Source organism: Rhea americana, unplaced genomic scaffold (assembly GCF_003343005.1).
Source record: "Rhea americana isolate MKP2758 unplaced genomic scaffold, rheAme1 scaffold_52, whole genome shotgun sequence".
Classification (NCBI taxonomy): Eukaryota; Metazoa; Chordata; class Aves; order Rheiformes; family Rheidae; genus Rhea; species Rhea americana.
In genome coordinates this window covers 4,265,424-4,289,130 of record NW_028186668.1, presented here as the reverse complement: position 1 = coordinate 4,289,130, position 23,707 = coordinate 4,265,424, and the positions used below count along the sequence as shown (strand labels likewise).

Sequence of the window (23,707 nt, the reverse complement as noted above, 5' to 3'; positions counted from 1 at the left end):
AAGTGGAAGTTGCCTTGCAAAACCTACAAAACTCCAAGTGGGCCTTATGGAATATGGCTTTAAGGATGTAAGAAAATTAACTCTAGCATTTATTTTTAAAACAGCAATGCATATGAATTTATAAGTGCACAAGTGTTATATACATACTCTGTACTGGCTGGCAATGTCTGGTGGTAGTATATAGGGCTCCCCCTTCTGGCCCTTTGGTCCTTGGATGCCCTACATTGATGTGACCAAAAAAAAAAAAAAAAAAAAAAAAAAAAAAAAAAAGTTAAAAAAAAAAAGGTAAGCTTTCATAAGATCTGTGAAGACATAGAGGGTTAGAGTAATGAAAAGGATCTGTCAGTTTATTCATGACACACCACTGTTTAAATGCAGAGATTATGCCTAGGTCTGGAAATTCAGAATATAAATGCAAAGTATAAATAGCTACATAAGAGAACGAACACCCAGTTAAGAGGAAGAGCTTCCTATTACATGGGAGTAGTATGGGATAGCGCTCACAACCCCCATCACCCGGCTCAAATGGAAGCTGGTGTTCCTCAGGGCTGGGTATGTGACCTGGGAAATGCAGGAGCTCTACACTTCATCTCAGCACAACCCTCCACAATCGCTCTAAAGAAAGCCTGCAATTTCTCTGGCAGAGCTAGCTCAGTAACAGTAAATATATCTGGGGATGAGCCAGGGAAATAAAAGGTTATGAGTCTGATATTCTTTTATTATTGCTGAATAAAGATGTACAGGTTTCCCTGAAGTAATCTCCCCGCAGGTCCTATGAGATAGGTATAGCTCTGGTCCTGGCTGCAATTTAATAACTAATCATCATGCAATACTTCCACAGTAGGGTCACAAGGATGCTATGCTATGCCAAAAGGGAGCTCTGTTTAAGAGCTCTCCCATTTGATTTCCAACACACACCTGAAAAAAAAAATCACCATAATAATGATCTTAGCTGCAGGTGTTCATATACTGTCAGCTACTTACAATGGTACCAGGGAAGCCAGCGGGTCCTGGGCTTCCTGAGTCACCAGGGTCACCTGCTGTCCCATTACAGCCGTCATGACCCGGTTTCCCCCTTGATCCTGGCTGCCCTGGATGACCCTGCAGAGAAAAAAAAAAGTGTTTATCTATCCATCTGTTTCTAGTTTTCCTTTTCCTGTAGTCACACAGTATTTAGACATTCTCACATTAAATCCAAAGCTTGGATCCATGGGAAACTATGATTTTCAAAGAAAGAAACAGACAGTGCCTTTTTTTAATATAGCTGCAGCTTGAACCAGATGCCCCAGACAGCATGAAAAAAAATGAGTAGTGAAGGACCTTTCAGAAAGGGTAAGAAAGCTATGTTCAATGCAGTCTCTGTTAAGCACAGAACTAAACCAGATGAGGCTCATGTACAGAGAGTTACCAAGAACTGTGACTGTTAAGGATTATATCGCTTTCAGCATTTCACACTGGAAAAGTATGAAGAAAAGTTCCTTACTGGCTATAAACAAGCTAGGAAAAAATGTTAGTGGTGCTATGGGAGCATTTGGTTGGGTGTCAGTATGAAGCTGTAAGTACAGTCATGGGGAGAAAGCAGAGGAACTCAAACCAAGGGACTAGGGGGAACTGCTRAAGTTCCTCACAGAGCATTTGTGGTACAGGAAGAGAGGGAAGAGTTACTCCTATCTCAAAATGGATTTCCATTGCTTCAACTACATTCATCTTATTGCAATTGCTTCTGGCTGCTTTGGGATCTATGAGAAGCAAATCTGACTTTGAGTAGCTTTCTTSCAGGGGACTCAATCAGAAAAAAAATGGAAACATAAACAGAATACGYCTCTCTTCTCCATCATCTAGAACAGGAGAGTTTTCTCTTTGGTTCTGCTCCCTTACTTAGAAGAAAAAGAAATCTCTCCATGCCCCTACCTAGCTCCATTAAGTACTGTCCTTCTTTACTCCAGAACAGGTTCAGGCTTGCAGCCATCCTRTCTTGGCCTTAGCCCCCCCACCCTACTACTTTGCTATTACAGTTTCTACTTGTTTGTGCCTATTTGCCTTCAGAATTATTTCTTGACCAGAAAACTGGTCGGGGAACATAACTGAGTGGGAAGGGCAGGGGAACACGAGGGCAGGTCACAATAAGCATGCAGATTGGGGTAGTATATGAAAATATTCTATTCCTCCCGATGCAATATGCAGAGATCCCAAAGGCTGTGCTAAAAAAAAMTTGCTCAGGTAACAGAAGCAGGTAGTAAATCACTCCCCTCCTTTACAAGGGAGTGAYTTACTATCCTTTCCAGGAAGTTAGAGCACTTAAAAAAAATCTCAGTGTGAAGTGGTAAGATAAACAAGCTCCTTGGCTACAGGAGTTCTAATAAGAACGGTAAAGAGGGTCTTCTGCTTTTCCTTTAAGAGGGAGGAGAGAGAAGAGGAAGAGTATGAGAGAGAAAGGCCTGAAACTTGATATGGAACTTCTCTGGAAACAAAAAAGGGTGAAAGGAGAGTGGATGTGGATGTGTGGGTTGCAGAGTGAGGCCCTGGTGTCAAAGAGCACTACAAAGGAAACCCAAGCCTGGGAAATCTGTCCAGGGATTCCAGTGACTCAGATTTCTTTGTTATTTTATGACACAAGAAGTAAAGAAGTGTAAGCTGGGAAAATACCACACTGCGAACTTAACCCAGTTTTCCTCTTTGAATATTTCAGTTTCATGGACCTGGACAATTTGTTCAAAGTTTGACACTATTTAGTGTCATCATTTAGTAAGATACAGTATTTGTAATATTTTTAAGACTATCATCTCATTCATACCATACGAGCTACAAAAAAATCGCAGTGGTCAGTATTCTTGATGGTTTTCTCAGTGCTTTAAAACTCTGAAAAAATTAAGGAATGACCTACTGGTGTCCTTTGCTCACAWGGCTAAGAGAGGTGAAGCACTTATCTCACAGTTCTCTCCTACAAACAAACATGTCTAGCTGGATAACCTCCAGGGACACTGGAAACATTATTCCTCTTTTGTTCCTTTTCATGGATTTATCCATGGACCAAAGCAAACAGACCTTAAATATCTGAGGGAGTTAGATGGGGCAAAAATTCTGTTCTCTTGTTATAGAGCTGCAGTTTCACTTAGTTTAAGAAATGGCAATGRCTTAGAAGTGTGTATATGGCTGAASCAGAATTTAGYCCAAAGATTTTACTTCAAGTACAAAGGCGTTAAACCAATCTGAAATATTTGCAGATGGTGATTTCTAAAGCATGAGGTAATTGTCTACTTACAGGAAYGCCATCTGCCCCAGGGAATCCGGTCACTCCTCTTTGTCCCTACARTAAAACAGCACAATTAAAATGATGTTTGTCCTAGTATTTTGTTCATTAGCTGAATCATCTGATATCAGAAGTTACCATTTCTCCTTTGGGTCCACTTATTCCTGGAGGTCCTCTTTCACCTTTGTGACCTTTGGGACCTTGCACTCCTGGGATCCCCATCAATCCTGGTGGTCCAGTGAACCCCTGTGATCCAAGGAGTCCTGGCTGGCCCTGATAAAAGTAATAAAGAAGCATTTATCTAGGAACAGTTGTAATGCATGAAGCTGGATTAGTTATCACTACTGCAATGGAGTCAATCTCTTGAAGAGAAAATAAACACAGAATCTCGCTCCAGCAGGCCAGACTCTTTGATGAACGTCATCTGGAAACACCATGCAGAGAAGCTCCGAGAACAGTGACTACATTGTGCCTGACAAAATCAATAAATGGAAAGTAAGACACAAATCAATAAAAAAGATCTTCCTACTTGAATATTCCCTGTTACTCTACAAAAGAAAGTAATTTCTCTGGAAGAAGGAGAACTGGCTGCTCAAGAGTGATACTCCATAACCTACAACATAACCAATTACAGTACACTCCAAATAAAATATGCTTCATTGTGAAATCTACTTAATGGGCATATTTCTTACAAATGGAGCCAGATATTTAATAGCAAGACTTTCTGCTTCTGTGGGATGATATTTCTGTTTAACCACAGAGTCTAAAGATGACTAGACATGCAGGCTATGAGGGTATGGCATCCACATAAGTTGAMGAGTTGCACCCAGGGCTCCCCCATCATTAAAAGTTCCCTCCCAGTGCTGGTTCAGTAAAACAGCCCTAATGACTCTCTTCAGGCCACTTCAAACATTGTTTAAAAATAATCCACTATTGACTGCCAACATCACAAGGCTCAATAGGGAAAAAGATCATTTTGAAACGACTCTGTGGTGGTTTTAAGTGATGGGGTTGTGACAGTATGTCTGAGATTTGTAAACCAAACCATCTGAAAACCATTCCAAATGGAGTGTCACCAACAGCACATATGTTTTGTATGTTCTACAATACTCAGTGCACTAATGCCACTTTAATAATAAATCATAGTAATCTCTTGAGAAGTATATTTGAAGTGTAATACACCATTTATCAAGACACTCTAATTGTCTAATGAACATATTTTTAAAATGCAGTTAGATTTTACAAAACCATTCTGCAACAATATCARTATCTCAGAAAGCAAGAATTACAGCAAAACATGAACACTAATATATATACAAACAAGCTAATAAAAACAATAATATCTTATTTTAGCATAAAATATAGATTCTATTCCACCTACAACAGCTTATTTCCTTTCCCATGCTCACTCATACCTGGAAAGAAAGAGTTAAGAGATCTTGTAAATCCTGCCCAAGTAGGTTACTACTAATTTAACTTYATTTAATGCCACTGAAATGGGGGTGGGAGGGGGAGATGAAGGAGGGCAGTGTGGTGATTGAAAGAAATGAACTTCAAAATATCCTAGTTCCCTTGAATTCAGAAAGTAGTAGTCAGGATACAGAATAGTACCTTATTGAATTTTAGGCAAACTTTGCTTTATTCTATTAAGGGATAGGCCCATTTGCAACACTCTTCCAAAATATCATTGTCAACCATCTATTTATAATGAAAACTCATCTATTGCAGCTCTRTGTAAAACTACCCTAGTTGTTTGTATGACAAACTCCAAAACAAACACTATAACTGAAACTTACCTTACTTCTGTTTTTTTTAAAAAATCAATTTTCCATATAGCTTTTGTGGAAAACTGACAGTAAAGCTATCTGAATATGTCTTTATATTTTAAAATTGTATTGTTTCAAATGAGTCTATACCAAGAAGCTGACATAATGAAACAACATACAAAACAGCAATTTTCACTTGGAAAAGACCAGGAATGAGCCAGTATGCAGACTGAAATGCATTTAGTTCCTCAGGGACGAGCCACCAGCATGGATCTCTTGCACCTTATTCACTGTACTGTTACGATTAATCTGACAGAGCTGAATGCTTAGGAGAATGCCTGAAGGACACAGTGGATTTAACTGTTTGAGTTGTCAGAGTGAAACAGAATCTGTCCTGTGCTTACAACCAATCCTAATTTTATATCGCACCTCTGCTTCTAGAGCAAGCCTGCTGTAAAAGTCATGGGGAATATCAGGTTTTAGAAGGCCAATTTCTTTTCATTTTTTACGTTAACAAATTGAGAAGATACAAAAGTCATATGAACRGATATAAAATATATTACGATTTCTGTTGGCAAGGAGGCACACACATCTGAGCAAGTGGTAGCTCATTTACTTATGTCACTCACAATTTGCTACTACTGCTGCATCTTTCTCCATATTAATAGTTTTCAGCTTGTTTTTAATCTGTGAATCTCTGGAAATTATCCTACCGTAGTGCAAATCCTTGCCTAGCCAGATTCACAATAGATACTATTTTCTTAGTTATCTGTCTCAAATGGAAAGCTGCTAATTAAAGTCTAGAATAAMCTGAACCAGAACAGACCAGTGTGAGCTCCGGGGTCAGGAAAGAGAAGTCTTTCCTGCTGCCACCCTTTCTCYACTTTTCTTACCTATTGTGGTTAAAAAAGTAGAGACCACCCACCCATATCTGGAAAGGGATCTTWAAGAGGAAGAAAGTGTATATCATACATCTGTAAAAACATAAAAACACAGAAAATTATTCAAACACAGTTGTGRAAATGCAATTGAGTTGGCTCATATTTCAATTTTAATTTTGAGAAGTTCTGAAAAAAAATCTTCTAGTTCATTCCCCAAACKCACCAAAAAATTGGATTATGTATATTGAAAGTGTTACTTCATTTYTGCATTGAAGTAAATGAAAGCTGAAGATGATCAAATAAATTCCAGTAGCTATTCATCCACCTGAGACATGTGGAAAGTCTTTTTAGTGCATATATACACCCATTTGTGTATATTGTCTTGCACAGCAGACAATGTAAAACATTTAATTGCAAGTCTGATAAAACACCAGTTATGTTCAGATAGCCAAATGGGTGCATACCTTTCTCCAGGGGGCACACAGAGGTATAATATTTCAAAGTCAGTGTTACATGGGATACAGTTACATCACCAATTCTGATACCAAATACCACTCTCTCACTTTCAGCCCCATTTTCCRATCTGATATGGAGGAAGGATTAAACAAGGAATGGAAAAAGAAGAAGAGAGTCAGTGCCCCTTCCCCATACTTTTCTGCCATCTGTCAGACTATTTGTTTACTGAGAAATAGGGATGTCCCTGGATGAAGTACTCTATTAYTTCCAATAAGGACAATATAACTGATCTTTCTGGGATCAGAAGGCTACTGCTAGAGCTGGAGAAGTACTTAGTATCATGACAATCTTTGTGTAATTCTTTAGTCAGTAAGTCACTCAGCTTGTTAACTGAATTAACTTTGTTAACCTCTGTTAACTCAGACATGTCAACTTCTAATCTACGTTATCTTAGATCTTCTGTTGAACAAGTTTGTCCTTTGCTCACTAGCAGATGACCTGAGAACATTACCTCTTTTGCAAAGGTCATTAAGGAGGCTTAAGCAAAGACAGTCAATAGAAAAGTGGAATGATGCTTTATTTGACTGAATTATTAGAGTCCTGAATTTCCCTGTGTGAAACATGTGCTCAGGTTATGCTCCTGGAGGTTCAGAAATCCTAGAAAGGTCTCTAGAGCCCTGATATCCTCTCCAGATAAAAGTTTCAGGCCAAAAACAGGGCAAGCTTAGGGAAGTATGCTCCCTCTGTGTGTCATATTTTAAACTACTCACMATGTACTCTCTCTGACACTCCTTTTTCTTAAATGAAAAACAGAGCAATGTAAAAATGTGTTATTGCCCATCCTGTTCTCTAGTAGAAGGTTTCAAATTTTGCTGAGGTGAACTGGGACTTTTTCAGAACCCAGACCACGCAGTCCTCCTCAGGAGTACCTTTGCAGGCCAGCGTTAAGAGGCTTACACAAGAGTGTGTGRCGTATTATCTGACAATCTCCTTACAGGGAGCACGTGAAAAGAAAAGGAAGAAATGGCTCAATGGAATATCTTGAAGACTATTGAAAACTTTTATCTTCCTGTTCACTCTTACAYTAAACTTCCATTACAATTCAGATGAATTGCAAAGCTATCAATGTCAGCATACACTTYGAAAAAGACAGTCCCTGCTATGCTCTTCCCATGACCAACTAGAAGAGGTCTCACACAATTCACGTGGCCARCAAAGCCATGTGCAAAAATCTATTCACAGAGAGGAGCAAAGGTCAGAAATTTAAGAAGCCTGGAGGAAATCTTCCCAGAAAATGTTTTCAATCTTGTATATATATATCAATGCTTGTCCAATGAGGAACATGAAAGAAAATGCTATCATGGTTGTGATTTAATTTAATAACTGTATTTTGTGATTAAGTTCCAGTGGACTTASGAAGATCCCAAACAGACTTCTAAATCTATACTGAATGTTTCGGAACTATAATTTTAAATTCCAACTCTTTTAGGATCAGTCCAATAGATGCGATATCATGTTGTAATGATTTCTTCTTTCTARATTACTGACAGATTTGGACTATGGAAACAACTGGTAGAGGAAGCTGTGCTAATTTTGAGACCAATAAATTGTTCAAGTTGTTACACAAATAAAGAGAGAGTAAGCGAAAGTCCTAAGASGTTAAAATACAAAGACATTTTCATGAATTGCCAAGAAACATCCCTACTGATGCATACATATGGAGAAGGGAGAAAATTAGTGATTGGAATAATGAGAAGGCAGAATCAGAATTACRGCACAGCTTCACTGTAACTGAACCCATTTCACCCTATTCCATGATAGACTTTTACTTTGTAACTACTTCTGGTATACGGAATGTGATGATTCAGTATTCCCCAAATGGAAATGACCCTTGTAGGTCGTAATTTATTTAGCAGTRGACACGAAGAAAAGAGGTCAGCTCCCTGACATTTCAAAAAAGGTCATTTCTGAAAGAACAAGTTCACTTCCCGTGGCAATGGTGATCTGACTGTGTGATAGACAAGTGGGAGTAAAACTGGACTGGAACAGTTACCGCAAAAATAGATGGGGAAAGGAAGTGACTGCAAGAACCTAGATCTAATGCCACTAATAGAAGACAGAATCAAGCAGAACAGGAAGCAACTCTCTAGGGAGGGGAATAAAACCTCCCTAGAGGGTATAAGGAAAGTAGGCAATTTTTGAGCTGATTAAAAGGGCTAATCCAGGAAAAGGCATGCCAGCAGATGCATAGAAAAAAAACTGAAAAATCTAAAATGTAACATCTGATAAAATGAGGAGAAACCTAGTGCCATAGGTAAACTGCTCCCAGCAGCTGAACTAGTTCATCTGGAGTCAGAGGGCTCACCTCCGTGATGCCTTATACTGCCTGGTGCAAGACAGACCTCCAGGGAGCGCCTTGGACAATGCCAATTCCAAAGTAAGTTTAAGAGCGATAGGGTCTATAACATCTCTACAGTTTTTTGGTGTAATCCCTCCATAGCGTGGATATGTGTGCAGCCTTTTTTTCCCACCAGCCTGACTAAAAYCACATTTTTTTGTTCATTTACATACACTTTTCCACAGTTACTAGAATAAAACAAGTTCACAAACACCTTGCTTTCAAGGCAGTGCTCTACTGGGCACAACTTCAGTCACCCATGAGCATTGCATTTACCAAGATGCAGAAGAGACTGGTACATTTCTATGCCATGGAGTCATAAATGGATTGTGCTTTACGTTGGTAATTTAGTTAGAATGGTTCCATGTGTCTCGGCAACTCAAAGTTCTGTTTCAGCAAGATTTAGACAACATTGTGCAATTTTAGGAGGGAAAACTAGGTCAAACTAAACTACAATAAGCTCATGAAATTCAGCTGAATATTAGAAAATGTAAATGCACAGGGCAAAACATACCGAGCAACTAATGCTACCTACTGAAAAGAAAGTTTATTTGGGATAAAAAAAAAGCTTGAAGCTTCTGCTGACGTGGTTGTTAACCACATTAGCATTTCATTTTTATTTCTATGTCTTCAGTACACCAACACTGATTATTTTCTAAAAGATASTCCATCTACCTTGATCTGCATTACTTTAGCACAGGAGAGAGAATTCGAAAGCTCCTCACTAGATGGCACTAACCCTTGCAGCTTGAAGTGATGTTAAGCAACACAGGTGCAGGTTTACAGACTGCACTAAACTTCAGGAAATCTGATAAGGAGTTCAGGTAGGGTCAAAATGTCTTTGTGTTAGGTCTAAGGCAACAAAAGCAGAATGCTTCTGCAAAATGCCTGGCAGTGGAATAGCTGGGAAAGTTAGAATTAAGTGGAATGAAATGTATCATAAAAGAGTGTAGCATGGCTTCCTTAAGCGCCCTATGTGCCCTGTGTTTAATTGTTCAGTCTTTTTATCTTGTGTAATAGAAAAACATAGTGTTCTTAGAGGAATGAGCAAAACTTTTATTGTTTTATTTCTCCAGGGGATTGCTGGATTTAAATTTAATGCCACATGTCTGCATCTTCTTAAATGCATGCTCTCAATCCATATTTTACTGTWGGGCGGGAATTAGCTTGTCATGATGGTTTACCAGCATTAGGTACAGATGGACTTGTATGATCGAACTTGACAATTCATAATAGAAATAAGTCTTTCTCATACGCCTTGAACTACACAATATTAAATTCTAAAAGATGGAGTGGTACTGATAGACTTAATAGGCCTAAGAAAACCTCCACATGGTTTATGTTTTTTTCTATTTTTAATTCATCTTTCACTACTTTATAGAAGCTTAAAAGTAAAAAAAAATATAAAAAACTTTAAGTTAAAAATAACTAAAAAAAAATGAATTTAGTTCGGTCTAATGGTATGGTAATAATTTGCTGCTCTTTCAACTACATTGTCTGGACATGCAGTGTTTTCTCTCAGGACAGCAGTGACCAAATGACATTAATGTTAATTCCAGAGCAGTGATTCAGCTTGCAGAAGTCTTTTTTTTAATTAAGGAAGGAATAAACATTAAATCTCCATAAAAAACAGCTATGAAAGGATTCTCTTTACCAGAAGCCACAGTTCTTTTCTGCAGTCAATAACTGAAGTAATTTTGTACTGTTCTCTGTTCCCACGGTTTGATCTCATTTGTGATCTTCCAGAAAGTTGCTATGTCACCCAAGAAGATAAAACATACATAAGAGAAAATGCACACTGGAATGTAGGTCAAAAACTCAAAAGAACCAGTTAAGAGTTTCTTGATGTCACAAAACACATAYAAGTATATATCATAAATGTTTTCTGTATTTTGCAGAGCGGCTTTAGAAAGAATGATACTGGGGCCATGGCAGTGTTCCCTCAAGATAAACATCAGAAAGGGCAAGACTAGACAAAACTGCAGGAGGATTTCCACGCTAAATCTTCAAAAGTCATTACATGGAGGAAAGGAGAGGAAGAAGGAGGAAAAGATGTGGGAAGGAAGTGGTGGGCAGAGGGGAAGGGTGCTTTTGTTTGCAGAATAGGAAGGTGACAGCTCTGAAAACCCACAAGCAGTATTTCTGCTCTGGTATGGTTGCACAAACAAACTGTAAGATGGCAAGTTAGGGTCTGAGTTTGCAATACATCAGTTTTCTGTGGGATCTGCATGCATTCAAGCTTTCACTGTGTAGTAAATATGAACATCTCACTCTATTTTCTGTGAGAAGTAAGCTGCAGGAGGGTCAGCACATGCACACAGATAACAGGGGTGTAACTGCTGACAGGCTAYGCATTCGCAGCCTGATTTACTTCGTGGTAATTCACTGGCACAAAATTTAAGATCGGAGTTAAGACATAATTACCAAATATACCTACCTGGTGAGCATGTTCTACTGTATTATATGATAGGACTTGTAATAACTTTTTTTTGAAGGATGATATTTATTAACAAATGCAGACATTTCATAGAATCATACAATCACAGAATCACAGAATTGGTAAGAYTGAAAGGGACCTCTGGAGATCATCTAGTCCAAACCCCTGCTCAAGCAGGGTCACYTAGAGCATGTTACACAGGGTTGCATCCAGGYGGRCCTTGAAGATCTCCAGAGAAGGAGACTCCACMACCTCTCTGGGCAACCTGTGCCAGTGCTCCGTCACTCTCACAGGGAAGAAATTCCCCCTCACGBTCAGGCRGAACTTCCTGTGMTTCARTTTCTGCCCATTGCCTCTTGTCCTGTCACATGGGRCAACTGAAAAGAGTTTGTCCCYGTYCCCTTGACACCCTCCCTTCAAGTGCTTATACACATTGATAAGATCCCCTCTCAGTCTTCTCTTCCCCAGGCTGAAGAGGCCCAGCTCTCACAGCTGTTCCTCATAGGGCAGGTGCTCCAGCCCTCTGGTCATCCTTGTAGCCCTACGCTGGACTCTCTCCAGCAGCTCCATGTCTCTCTTGTACTGGGGAGCCCAGAACTGGACACAGGACTCAAGATGAGGCCTCACCAGGGCTGAGGCTCTCCTCAGGGCTGAGGATCACCTCCTTCGACCTGCAYTCCAGGAGACCATTGGCCTTTCTGGCCACAAGGGCACATTGCTGGCTCATGGTCAATATGTCATCCACCCATACTCCCAGGTCCTTCTCTGCAGAGCTGTTCTCCAGAAGGTCAGCCCCCAGCTTGTACTGGTGCGTGGGGTTATTTTTCCCTAGGTGCAGGACTCTGCACTTGCCCTGGTTGAACCTCATGAGGTTTATGTGTGTAGATTCAGYGTAATTATGCAAAGTTCACATCAAGAGGGGGGGATCTTATGGCACAATATACCCTAGTGAAGACATTCAGACTAGGTCAAATGAATGCACCCCRAATGTGGAGAATCCAAAGTGTCACATAAATACCAGCACTTCTTTATAGCTTYTTAGCTAAGCTTCTATCATCTTCATTTAAAGCATAGCAAAATTTCTGCCTACTTTGGACCCTACTAAAGTATGTACTCTGGCAGTGGGGAAATCTGAAGATTTCTGAAATCTCTGGATTCCAGAAGTCTGCAGACCTCGCACAGCTGGGGCTAGCTTGACCCCATGTACTCCAGCCAGATGCTTTGGGTCAGCGTGAGAATGGAAGTGTGATGAACGGAATTACTCATTTTTACATTGGTTAAAYTGAGGGCAACAATCTAACACAACTATAAAACTTGGAGTCTAATAACATAGTCAGGAGTTCAAGTCTAGGATGGGAAATAATTTACTTCTATTGACATGTAAATATTGTCCTTCTGGATTCTATCTAAATACTAAGTCTTTAATAAAGAGTTAACTAAAATAACAAAGTTGATTCAAAATAACATTTCTAAAACATGAACAGCAGACTTGAGATCATGAGCTAATGATATTTTACAGAACACTACCGCAAGATGTAGTGTTGGGAAACATTCATTATCATTCAATTAACTGGAGAAAGTTAGTTTGATTTCAACCAAGAAATTCACCAGAGAGGAAAGTCATTTTGCCAAATTTGCTCTTCCAATCAGACAAATGTTAARATAATGGGCGTGGAGCATGAGGAAGCAGGGAACTCCCAGTTACTTTGAGACAGTTATGGTACCATTTTTACATAAAAGGGCAGAATTTGGTCATGGTACCTATTAAATGTTTGACTGAAGATTTTGAGGGACAGTGAACTCCTTAGGACATTTTTAGCAAAATGGGCATGCTTTCAAAACAGGAGAAAATTCTGTTCATTCAACGTGGGTTTTGACAGGATTAAAAAAGCCAGATGCTTTCCAGGGCAACGTACAATACAGAGTAATTCTCCTAATCTGCTAAACCCTACACTGAAATTTTATTTCATTCTTTGCGTTTGTTTCATTAGCCATTGACTTTAYTGGATCAATCTTCTTTTATTCCTTTTATTAAATCACAATCCACATAAAATAGCAAAAAATTGTATAACAAAAGTGAGCCAGAGGTTTTACTTCAGATAATTGTAAACTCGTTGCTTGGTTATTTAGGCTCTTGAAGACAAGACAACAACCAGCACCTGCTCGTATTAGAACATTCAGTAATAAACTCAAAAACTGATCTGCCAGCCCAATTATTTTCAAATGGCTTTCATTGGTGTGTGGGAGTGTTCTCAAGATCTTAAAATTCAGGAAGTTCAGCGCAGATGTTTTCTGTCAGTAGGCGTTGGAAGCACCAATAGTAACATCTGTTCACTTTTCGTATTTGTGAGAACATTTTTTTTCTGTCCAAAAACCATTCACTGTTGAAATTTTTAAATTGTGCAATGGGCCAAAATGTTAAGCTCATTAGACTCCATGAGTTTAAGAGTATGTGAAATTTAAAACCCCTGCAGGAATTCAGTCTATCATATGCCAATTTTTCCATTCTCTGCTCCTCTTCTGTTTAAACAAATCTGTAACTATTTTTGTGATGGGAACAGCTATCAAAACTGACTTGATCATTCAAATGCAATTTACTACTGGCTGTTCTAGCCCTCAAAAGAATTTAATTCTCTTATAGAGGCTGTGACATTAYGATGTGCTGTGCATTGGTCCCCCTTATATATCCTCTTTACATGGGAACCCAGAATACACTTTCTAGCAGCATCTGCAAAGGACTGTGTGCAGAGCTTGGACACCCTCACACTCCAGTCCTGGGAATTTAAAGTTTGGGACGGTCTCCGAGTTCCCTGGAAGCACAGATGAGTGGGTTCTGAACTGTGAGGAAAGTCTGCGAGTTTTGAGACACATGTACAGCATTGTGAAGAATCATTGTTGACGCAGAACAAGTGGAATTATTTTTCTCTTAATGCTTCTGGACAGATGGGTCTCATGAACAGTAGGGTGCCGTGAGATCATCTGCATGAGGACTGCACAGTTGTTTTCCCTACAGGAGCTGCTAATCTTGATGTTAGTATCAGTGCAGATGCTCTACAGATTTCAGCTATTGGAATTCTGCTGAATCCTGTTCCTAAATCAGCTGAAGTTAAATGAACCTTTAGGTGTCCCAGTTTAATGTCACTTGTTAACACTAAAAACATTCTAACATAATCACTTTGATAGGCTTTAAACTGAGTYCAGCTTCATGTTGGGTTTGCCTCCACAATCAATAAATAGTTTAAGTAACCGATCTATGAGAGCTCTTGCCATCTTTAGGTAATGAATGGTAATACTGAAGACTGACAACAGTTGTCTTTGATATAACACAAACAAGTTCCCTGTCTTTTGTATACACTGTCTCACAGAAGATATTTATATGTTAACATTACCAGATAAAGCTAAAAGATTTAAGAGAGCTAAATGATCTGGGGAAAGTGCTATTGCAACCAGCTGGAGGTTGCAATGTCTTTGTGGTCCCTCACAGGCCTGTCTCTCTCTTTTTCTTTTTAAATCATGAAGAAGGAGATTAAAATACTTTGCTTTGAGTTCTAGAGAACTATTTCTATATCATCTAGCTGAATAAAATACTTTCTTTGTTGCATGTAGCTTGTGGCAGCAGTCCAGAAGAGAGACAAGAGTGAAGTATGTATTTGAATATGATGATATAGTACTCCACATTCATGTGAAAGCCCTAAACTTTCTATAATGCCACCTTTCAGGTAGCAAAAGGGGAAGCCAGGAGTGCCCTCATCTTCTGCAGGTTCTAATATCTCCTCATTCATAGGAAAGAGAACAGGTTCTAKAAAACATCAAAAGCAGATATTTCTATAACTGTTCAAGGAGGAAACCCATGTATTATTTCAAGCTTCTGTTTCAAAAGCTAGTGGAAAGCTTTAAATTGTTTATGGCAGACAGCCTGGGTCCCATGGTTGGTTCACCAGAGGATCAGAATGAGAATCAGAACAGGCCATTCTTTTTGACCATTTGTTCCTTTTCACTCCGCAGACACTGCGGGAGTGAAAGAACTATTAATCTGTAATGATGAGTTGTTTTTTTCTTAAAGGAGATCCCACTAATTTGATAGGCCCTGGAGAAAATGAAGATGGTTCTCTAACGATAGGAATTGCAGCTAATTTAGAGGAAAAGAAAAGCCTTCCAGACAAAGAGCAGCAGCARCAGAAGGAACCTTCACATTCCACAGGAATAACAGAGATTGTTAAAGAATTTGTCRTGACTACTAATCTGGGTCCCATCACTGAGGAATGGTCTAAGGCTTCAAATACAGAACTGAATCTTCAGGAGTTTAGATTCTGATTCTGGAGTGCTTCCAAGTTTTATAAAATTAGTGCCCCCTCAAAAAAAACCCAACCAACCAAAAAAAAACATAGTCTGCTTGCAGTATTAGTTGTGTCAAAAAAAGTCAGTGCTGCAAAGTCTTGGTCAACCTATAATAATGTAATTGTGGAGATGGTTCAAGCAGTCCAATAGGAGAGACTGCATTTATTGATATGGAGATTTAAATTTTCACTGATGACAGATCAGAAAGTTTCAGGTCACAAGTTAACAAAGACAGACTGCCATAACGTGGATGCCCAGGTGAGGCACTCCAGGCTAAGCTGCCTGTCAGCGCAACAGCCCTTCACAGGCTCTACGGTAACTGTCCACGTGCACACTTCGGAGCTAATCTTCTTTCACCAATAAGCTACTTAAGGCAGACAGTTGAGATGCCCCACAAATTTAAATCTCAAGGCATTTTATAGATATATGGACACTTCCGATGTTCTAATTAATATTGCAGAACTGATTATTCCAGGTCTTTGCCAGAGGATGGCTACAGTGTAATAAATGGTGCACACTGGCTTAGAGACAGTGTGCACAGTCCCCAGCAGGCACAGACAGTGAAAATACTGTTAGTCTCTGTGCAGATAAGGGCATATAGGAGAGAATCTGCACGGGTAGAAGCTGTATKTGTTAAAGCTTAAAGAAGAATGTGAGCATACAGTAATAAACCAAGCTGTTCCCTTTGTAAAACTTGTAAAAGCTGCAAAGACGAACAAAAATATAAGGACCTTTCTCTTACAGAAATTCCCTAGCATGACTTACTTCATGAAAGAAAAATCGTGGGGTCTTCAAGTATATTCACATGGAGARAACGGATAGTTCGAGATCTTTAAAATTATTCACAAGACAAATCCAGGACATGCAGCGTATAGAATTTAATTACCTACAAGAAGATTACAGATAGCCTAGAGAATGGTAACCTCAAAGTTATTTCAGTAATAACCACGATTAACCAAATATGGCCAAATATTTGACTTTCAGAATTTCCTTTAAGAATCAAAAAATATCTGTTTACCTGATTTGCAGCTCTTAGATTTTTTTGTGATACCCACAGAATTGGTGTACGTCTATATGTGTATTTACTCCTCCTTTAGTTTGTTGTCTTCAGATCTCTATAGATCTAACATAAGCTATAAAGCGTAATAATTTCTTTAAAACAGGTAAGGGCGGAGGGCATTTCTTGACATGTAGTGGTATACCTTCACTGAAAACTTATTTTTAGTTATACCAGTTAATTATAGTTATACCAGTAGTATATATATATGTGTGTGTATATATATATAGTTATACTAGTAGTTATAACAGTATACCAATGCAACACTAGTTGCATAATATTCACCCAATTGCAATGAAGAAAGGCACAAAATTGTCTATTTGCATATTCATTTTGCTCTTGATGATTTTATCTAGTTTTTACAAATGATCATACTAGATACATTGAGAAGACATAACTAATTCAAAAAAAGAAATTGGAATATCACCCCACAAGGATTAGTCAAGCCAGGAAGAATTTTAATGAAGCGTTATACAAAAAGCATTTGTATAGCTATCAGAAAGCATACAGAAAGCATTACTAATGCTGATAGACTGTGGATGCAAAAACTAAAAACACATCAAAACAATTTTCTCTGAGAAGTCATAGAATCATAGAACCATAGAATCAGTAAGGTTGGAAGGGACCTCTGGAGATCATCTAGTCCAACCCCCCTGCTCACCAGGGTCACTTAGAGCATGTTACACAGGGTTGCATTCAGGTGGGCCTTGAAGATCTCCAGAGAAGGAGACTCCACCACCTCTCTGGGCAACCTGTGCCAGTGCTCCGTCACTCTCACAGGGAAGAAATTCCCCCTCAYGSTCAGGYRGAACTTCCTGTGCTTCARTTTSTGCCCATTGCCTCTTGTCCTGTCACATGGGRCAACTGAAAAGAGTTTGTCCCCRTCCCCTTGACACCCTCCCTTCAAGTGCTTATACACATTGATAAGATCCCCCCTCAGTCTTCCCTTCCCCAGGCTGAAGAGGCCCAGCTCTCGCAGCCTTTCCTCATAGGGAAGGTGCTCCAGCCCTCTGGTCATCCTCATAGCCCTACGCTGGACTCTCTCCAGTAGCTCCATGTCTCTCTTGTACTGGGGAGCCCAGAACTGGACACAGGACTCGAGATGAGGCCTCCCCAGGGCTGAGTAGAGGGGCAGGATCACCTCCCTCCACCTGCTGGCAACAGTCTTCCCAATGCACCCCAGGAGACCATTGGCCTTCTTGGCCACAAGGGCACAGTGCTGGCTCATGGTCAATATGTCATCCACCCATACTCCCAGGTCCTTCTCTGCAGAGCTGCTCTCCAGCAGGTCAGCCCCCAGCTTGTACTGGTGCGTGGGGTTATTTTTCCCTAGGTGCAGGACTCTGCACTTGCCTGTGTTGAACCTCAGGAGGTTCCTCTCCACCCAGCTCTCCAGCCTGTCCAGGTCTCTCTGAATGGCAGCACAGCCCTCAGGTGTATCAGCCACTCCTCCCAGCTTGGTATCATCAGCAAACTTGCTGAGGAAGGACTCTGTCCCCTCATCCAGGTCACTGATGAAGAAGTTGAACAGGATGGGACCCAGTACTGAGCCCTGGGGGATGCCACTAGCCACAGGCCTCCAACTAGACTCCGCGCCACTGATGACAACCCACTCAGCTCTGCCTTTCAGTCAGTTCTCAATCCACCTCACTAGCCACTCATCTAACCCACACTTCCCGAGCTTGTCTAGGAGGATGTTATGGGAGACAGTGTCAAATAAAACTATTTTATTTTTGAAGAGAAACATGGCTTATTATAATTCTCCAATTAATTTTTAGTTATTCAAAAAAGCCTGTCTAGGCATTCAGATGTGGGTGCCTTAGATTTCAAATTATCACAGAAATTCAAGCACTGTATTTATTACAGGCACTTACAATATTTCTGCAGAAGTCCCTCCTAAACCGAACTTTTTCCAACAAGTTAAGATACATATGCAGAAAGTCTCAAAAAAGAATTGTGAAATGTATTTTGAAAATATAGGAAAAATGTCAAAGAAARTACCTGCAAATGTATTTCAAGATATAGCAAAATATTAGGCTCTAGGATACTGTTTTTCAGTTAAGTTATTTGTTATTTCATTCACATAATACCTTAGAGAACAGATGACCTCTTTACCCGGTCAAATACGTAGTTCTTGATAGTAGAAACTAGTGATGATTTGAGAAAATTGCTAATTGACAGAGGCACTCAGAATGTTGTGCCCACTTCATGACTATATGACTAGGAATTCATTATCTAAGGGAGTATTTTTACCTTCTGCATAGTTTACTTTTGTTATTATCTTCTTAGTGGGAAACATTCACCATTCCAGTTCAGCCTCAGCATATGGTGATTATGGACTCCAGCAGGTCTGAGGCAAAGATTTTACAAGTCACAGACAAAATACGAGTGCCTGCAGACTCCTAGTTTCACAAGTTACTCTGGTGATTTTCTCCTGCACATTTTTATTACCCCAGAGCTGTTTGGTGAATTGTTTCTGTCCAGTCTTTTTAAGTGCTACTGAATGAAGATACCACTAATAATTCGTTTATTTTTAAGAGATACGGTTTTCCCTTTATAATGAGATATGAACATTAGATCCTACGCTGACAGTCAAAAGGAGCTTTTTTTTTCACTATGTATGATGAAATTGTTAATATTAAGCAATGAAAAAAAAAGAAAAAAAAAAAAAAAAAAAAAAAAAAAAAAAAAAAAAAAAAAAAAAAAAAAAAGAAAACCACAAAATAAATCAGGGCATGAAGCTGTGCCAAGTGACAGCAGCGTTTCTAAACGCTTGGCAGCCATATCCCAGCCATTAATCCTATTTGGAAAAGTTAGAAATGATATTTTGATTAAGCACTAGTTGAAGAGGGGAAGAGAAGTGAAGCAACATGGAAACCCCTGGGAGGAAAACTGATAGATAAAGCCTGACCCCAGAAAATGATGCTCAAGTGCACACCTCCATCTCCTGCAATGATGTTGTTGCCTTTGAGTTGTATTTTGTCTACGGAAAAACAGGGAAGAYTCCTGATGGAGTGTTCACAGGACAAAATGGGGAACCTATTGCAAATGAAATAAAGTGCAGATAGCCTTTTTGCCTTGTTTTTGCGCATTTCTGTACTTCTTTATTTCTCTACCCTCTGAACACAGTAACTAYTTTTTTAAAGAACAAATGTACTATAACATTTATTTTTACCTTCATGTTTGCCTGATATTTAGAGTGATTGCAGGATGAACAGCAAAACTGCAGGCCTCTCATTCCCACGGGAGTGGGAACGGAAAGCAAGTGCGTGCTGACACTGCTCCGCGCTCAGAGCTCCCAGGCCCGCCTGCCACAGCAGCGGCACTTGAGAAGTAGCAGCACTTAAGAAGAGAGCAGGTTTGTCTGACAGTTCTGAGAGGTGTTTTTTTTTCCATGGCAATAAGATGATGAGGTAAACCTTGGCATTTATCTGCAGGACAGTGGCTTGAGACTGGTCTGCATTGACTTAACAGCAGTATCGCCCCTTTGCAATGAGCTGGAACATGGGAAGCGCAAACCTAGGAAGACACTTCCCTCCAGCCTGCATGTAGCACCCTCACCACACTCACCTCGCTGAAGTCAACACAGAGTCCTYTTTCACTCCTTGCAGAAACCTGTGCGGGGGTCTTAAACTCTATCCCAGCCTGAGAGAGCAGCAAGTCTCACACAAGCCCTTCTGCACTGAAGCAAATTCTTGTCAGTTTTGTATTTGCTTTTTTTTTTTTATTGGACTGCTCCATAAGCTTCAGATGGCAGCAATCTTTGAACACAGACATAAGCAAATGTTTGTAAAATTTATGAAGAGCACTAAAATGGAAGATCCTTGGAAGAACATTGCAGAATATGGTTTCTGTGCAGATGTTAATGACTTCATAAAAGAAATGCAAAAGATACGTGACMGGATAACACACAGGATAACAAAATCCATCAGTTTCAGATTTATGAAACTGATGACACAGTTAATCCTGAATTTTGGAAAATGAGATTAAAAACATTATTGAAAAGGCTACGCTGTATGTCTAATATCTATACTGTGCTCCCCTATGTCATTCTAGCCTGCCTTCTCAAATGTCTAGGACCATGCCATGTCCACTGGAAGACAGGGACTGGAGGGTGATGCTCTGGTTAGACACAAATGTCAGAAGGACACCTTGCAGGCCATTTTAGGTGGACATTAAGTCAGAGAAATCTCAGGATTTTCCTGTATGTCCTCATAGAAAAGCTCATCAAGAGCAACTTATGCTTCAGGGGTACACAAGAGACTGACGTATGGACTATGTGAGCCTTCAAAAACAAGCATTTCATGACTTTCAAAAGATGGCCCAAATGTTTTTCCTTCTATCTTTTCAGACAAATTGAGTACAGTGTTACAGAGTGTAATKATATGATTTTCAGAGACTCATTCAAGGTCAGGGGTCCTTGCAGCCACATCTACTTTTTATTTGTATTTATTATTATTACTTTTATGAACATTAGTAGGAGGGATGTCACAGAAAAATCTKTTAAGCAAATTCAAGTACTTAAAACTTCCTGTTTTTGAACACTSCTATATATCCTTCAGGAGATTTTAATGACACAACATTGAATGATCATTCGTAACATACTTGTAGTCCAAATACTTTCAAAAGTATCATATATCAATCTCCTCCACGGAAGAATTTTTCCACAACAGATTATTGCACCATTGATACACCAGTAGAGCAGCTCTGATACATAGCAGCATCTGGAAGAAGAGCCACCAACCAGCATACCTGCATATGCTACTTCCTTACAAGCCAGGAGGCCCTTGGCTACACCTCATTGGCCTGATACGTCAGCTTAGGAATTGCAGGCTGTAAACTACTTTTGGTTARATTAACCTCAGGTTCATTTCTTAGCAGAAGTCTCCCAATTTGTTTTGGGGAGAGAAGTGAGCTGCAGGGAGCAGCTGCTTTCCTCACTGTCCCTCCTAAAGGCCAGGGAAGCCCAAATGTGAGAGTCGAAATCTAACAGGGATAAATGATTTTTGATGGTATCAGGTTAATGACAGTGCTCAAACTAAAATGTCCCAAACTATTAGCTAATTCTCACATCTGCCAGAACATTTTCTTTAGCTTTCCTGCGCGGCAGAAACAAGGCACACAACACAACTATCTCTACACCAGCTTTTTCTGAGTGGATTTCCATTTTTTAGAGTGGATGGGGAAAGGTGATCTTCCTTCATAGGAGCTGTTCATCTGCCTCGCCTAGCTGAGTCTTTGGTGATATCCTACACTGTCGTATCTTCCTTCCTGGTCTTTATGTGGACCGAGAGCAACAGTTCAGTGCTCGCTACTTGTATCCCTCAAATCTGAGTCAGTGTTGCTAGTCTTCCTCTTGCAGGGAAGATTTTGCATCTTCATGCTATTGATCTACAATAGGATTCTTTACAAAGTAATAGAAAACTCATAACAACTGAGGGACACACTTCAACCACTGTACAAAGACCACAACACTAAAAATGTGCATGAATACTATGAAAAATTAATATTCCAAAACCACTTACTTTCACAAGTATGAAATACGGAGCTCCTTGTTTAAGTTCTCCTACACCATTCCAAACTACTCCCTCCTCATTATCTCCACAGAAAGACTATTCATTCATAAGTTGGTTTGATCAGCTTAGATCATTTTCCATCATTGTTCACATGCTCCGTTCTACTTCCTACAAAATTACTTACAAGCTGCAGTCACAGTGAAGAGTTTTCGACTCACTCTCATCTACTTGCTCAAAAATCTGTCTGCACTGCCCAGTTCCTAAACCTATTAAAATAATCATAATATTGTAATGCTTTCACGCAGTGCTCCTAGTTATGCATTTGTWACCAATGGTGAAATAAGGTTAGAAATACTATTAGTAATTATAATCCCCTTCAAGAAATCTGATTCTTCAGTTCTTGCTTAGACAGACTTTACACRATACGAGTGGGAAATGTCTGTGAGAAAGAATCATGGAAATGAGGTCCAAATGACAAAGTTTAAAACAYAGAAGAGCAATAGGTCCTCTTCTGTCAGTTTATTTTGCATTTTTTTTTTTCAGATTGTGCAGTAGCCAGAATAAACTAAATATACTCCATTAGGTGAAATACCTTTTATCATTGAAACATATTCATTTTTACATTATTGTATGTTTTTACATTAAAAAAACTGCAGAAAAAGAAATTTACAGGCAACTGTTACAAACATTCTAAACATCTTTGGTTAAAATTTTATCGGTAAACAATAAACTGTAAAGAAGTAGAAGTCTCTTCTGACGCATTCACAAGTAAATAGACTGCAAAACATATCTTTAGACAAATATCAATGTGGATGGATAAACAGTCTGAGAGTGGAGGTTTCCAAAAAATCGCAAGCTGTCATGTAATATTAACAGGAATACAGTGTGCTCTTGGCAGCACTACTCTGAGCAAAATGTTATGACCATGGATGGTAAAGCAATGAATAAACTGCAGTTACTTCTGTTCATGAAACACTTGTTTGAAGCCTGTATACTAATGCCAAAAAATCTGTAGAACTAAGTGCTACCAGTTCTACAGATCCCAGCTAGGCCATATAAGAGCCTTTCACTCTCACTGTTGTGAAAAATCAAACCAAAACAAAAACTAAACCACTGCATACTTTATAACATTTCTAGAACTACAGTGCTRAACAAAGCTGGGAATATAAAGAAAATAATGCTAGCTTTCCTTACATATGAGTCACTAATTTCTGAGGGCAATCCAAAGAGAATTTAGCACTGGACTCACTTAGGGAGCCYTAGCAACAGAGCTGTTTAGGATTATTTTACTGAATGTTTCCTTATTWGCAGACATCAATTTGTCAGAAATAATTCTTTGAATGTATTGGTTCAAATGACATTGGGAGAAAAAAGTTGGGAAAGAATTCCCCATTCCAAAATGGAATTTTTGGACAAAAAATTCCAGCTGGGAGATGATCCCAACTCTCATACTAGTGAACTGTGCAATGGCTACAGCACTCACTTGTGATGTGGAAAGCTCAGGTTCAAGTCTAGAGCACAGCTATCTTGCCATGTCTGTATTTCTGTTTCTAACTGTGGTTTCGTATCTCAGTCCTTAAGTCTCAGTTTTGCCATATTTAGGAATAA

The 23,707-nt window shown here is 39.4% G+C and overlaps 1 protein-coding gene across 2 annotated transcripts in view; it reads right to left on the bottom strand.

The window, feature by feature from the left end:
• COL4A2 (collagen type IV alpha 2 chain) overlaps positions 1–23,707 on the bottom strand; it is a 141,954-nt gene that overhangs the window by 48,403 nt on the left and 69,844 nt on the right. For both annotated transcript variants that reach the window (XM_085318130.1, XM_085318131.1), the window contains exons 5-8: positions 3,389–3,523; positions 3,263–3,307; positions 985–1,101; positions 148–219 (exon numbers count right to left, since the gene is read on the bottom strand). In XM_085318130.1, coding sequence (XP_085174256.1) covers positions 148–219; positions 985–1,101; positions 3,263–3,307; positions 3,389–3,523 — 369 coding nt within the window. The remainder of the gene's footprint in view (positions 1–147; positions 220–984; positions 1,102–3,262; positions 3,308–3,388; positions 3,524–23,707) is intronic.